The 1516-nt window shown below is 43.7% G+C and overlaps 1 protein-coding gene across 1 annotated transcript; it reads right to left on the bottom strand.

The window, feature by feature from the left end:
- Nucleotides 1-325: 325 nt before the first annotated feature.
- On the bottom strand, nucleotides 326-1171 carry LOC132280842 (uncharacterized). The gene has a single exon (XM_059782600.1). The coding sequence runs from the start codon at nucleotides 1169-1171 to the stop codon at nucleotides 326-328; it is 846 nt and encodes a 281-aa protein (XP_059638583.1).
- Nucleotides 1172-1516: the final 345 nt, after the last annotated feature.

The raw sequence follows: 1516 nt of genomic DNA, 5'->3' as shown, positions 1-1516 counted from the left end.
TAAATAGTGGCCCTCACAAAATTTTCTAGATGTATAGTAGGATGGATTTATTCAACACTACCATGCCAACGTAGGATAGATGTCTAAGCTGTTCGGCTGTATCCATTTATTAATTTATTTTTTCTTCTAATTTTACAGTTTAAGAAGATGTGTTAATCTCTCGTTGGAACACATCATTCATCAATAAAGACTATACACTTATTAATGAATAGGTAAATATTGTCACACAATTACTGATGTCCACACAAAACATAATTTGTTATTTATACTTTTATAAATATTTGTATACATTAATAATATGTATTTGTACGTAATAACAAAGCTATTAGAAGGGGTGGAGATTCCTGCTCAACCCGTTCACGTTAGCAAAGAACCCAACTAGATCTTCCCTGTAGGGAAGGAACGACCGCCGTCGATCTGCCTCCTTCACGGCTCCCTTCTTCGTGTAATGAGCTTCGTGTGCGGCCGCCACCAGTCCACCCTTTCCACCGGCGACTCTCTTCGCCGTCACTTTTCCAGCAAACTTCGAATACGCCTCCCTCGCGCCTTTCTCAACAATCTTCTCGTCCCTCTTCTTCTCACTCCCATTCACATTCACATTCGAAGTAGTCAAAAAGACGAAAGCGTTCTTGCCGTCGCTGTTGCTCCGGCGGAGAAGGTCTCGAAACTTCCACCGTTTCAACGTTCCCATCGAACTGCTCTTCTTCCACCTCTCCGGCGACCCCTCGGCCCCAGCTGCCACTTTCGGGGTCCAGACACAGTACGTTCCCGGTGGAGCTCCGTCCAGCTCATCGGCCTCCGACGACGAACACGACGAGGAATCGTGCTCGTCGGTCAAAAGTTTCCTCAGAGGAAACCGAGTGGACCGAGTCGGAGGCTTAGAGTTACCGGAATTCCCATTGTCAACATCACCTAACAGTGGGTGGTACAGTGAGTTGTCTCTGTTGAAGATTGGAAAAATGGGCCTAATCTGGCCGTTGGAAAAGATCTCATCGGCCGGAGACGAATCGAATTTCCTGCAAACAAAAGTGAACTCAAAATCATCCTCTTCTTTTTTGCTTTCTTGACATTCATCAACTTCAGACTCTGATTTGGCTCTGAACTCTGCAAATTTTCTCGAAGAGTAAGTGTTGAAACTCGGAGAGTGTGAGAGAACTGAACTACACTGCATTTTCAGGTCTTCTTCAATCTTCTCTGGCAACTTTGTTTCTCTTTCCTTCCGATTTTTCTTAGACAGAGAAAGTAGAGAGATTGTTAGTATGTGATCCTTAGAGAGAGAGAGAGAAATAGGAGAAATTTGGCTGAGAGAGAGAGAGAGTGTGGGATTAGTTTCAGCCACTCAGAATATAAATAGCTGTTAGTGATTGAGGAAAAGGGCTCCGGGGCTATATATATAGAGAGAGAGAGAAAAAAAAATATAAAGATACATAGAGAGAGAGTGTTTGGTAATTGGCCAACGATAATGGAGCGTGAGGAGTAGTTGACTTTTCCTTGGTTCACACGTAACTGGAGCTAG

Source organism: Cornus florida, unplaced genomic scaffold, assembly GCF_030987335.1.
Source record: "Cornus florida cultivar Cherokee Brave unplaced genomic scaffold, ASM3098733v1 CherokeeBrave_3.0.0_Hap2_Chr11, whole genome shotgun sequence".
NCBI lineage: Eukaryota > Viridiplantae > Streptophyta > Magnoliopsida > Cornales > Cornaceae > Cornus > Cornus florida.
The sequence above is the reverse complement of the archived record's forward strand: the minus strand, read 5'-3'. Positions and strand labels throughout refer to the sequence as shown.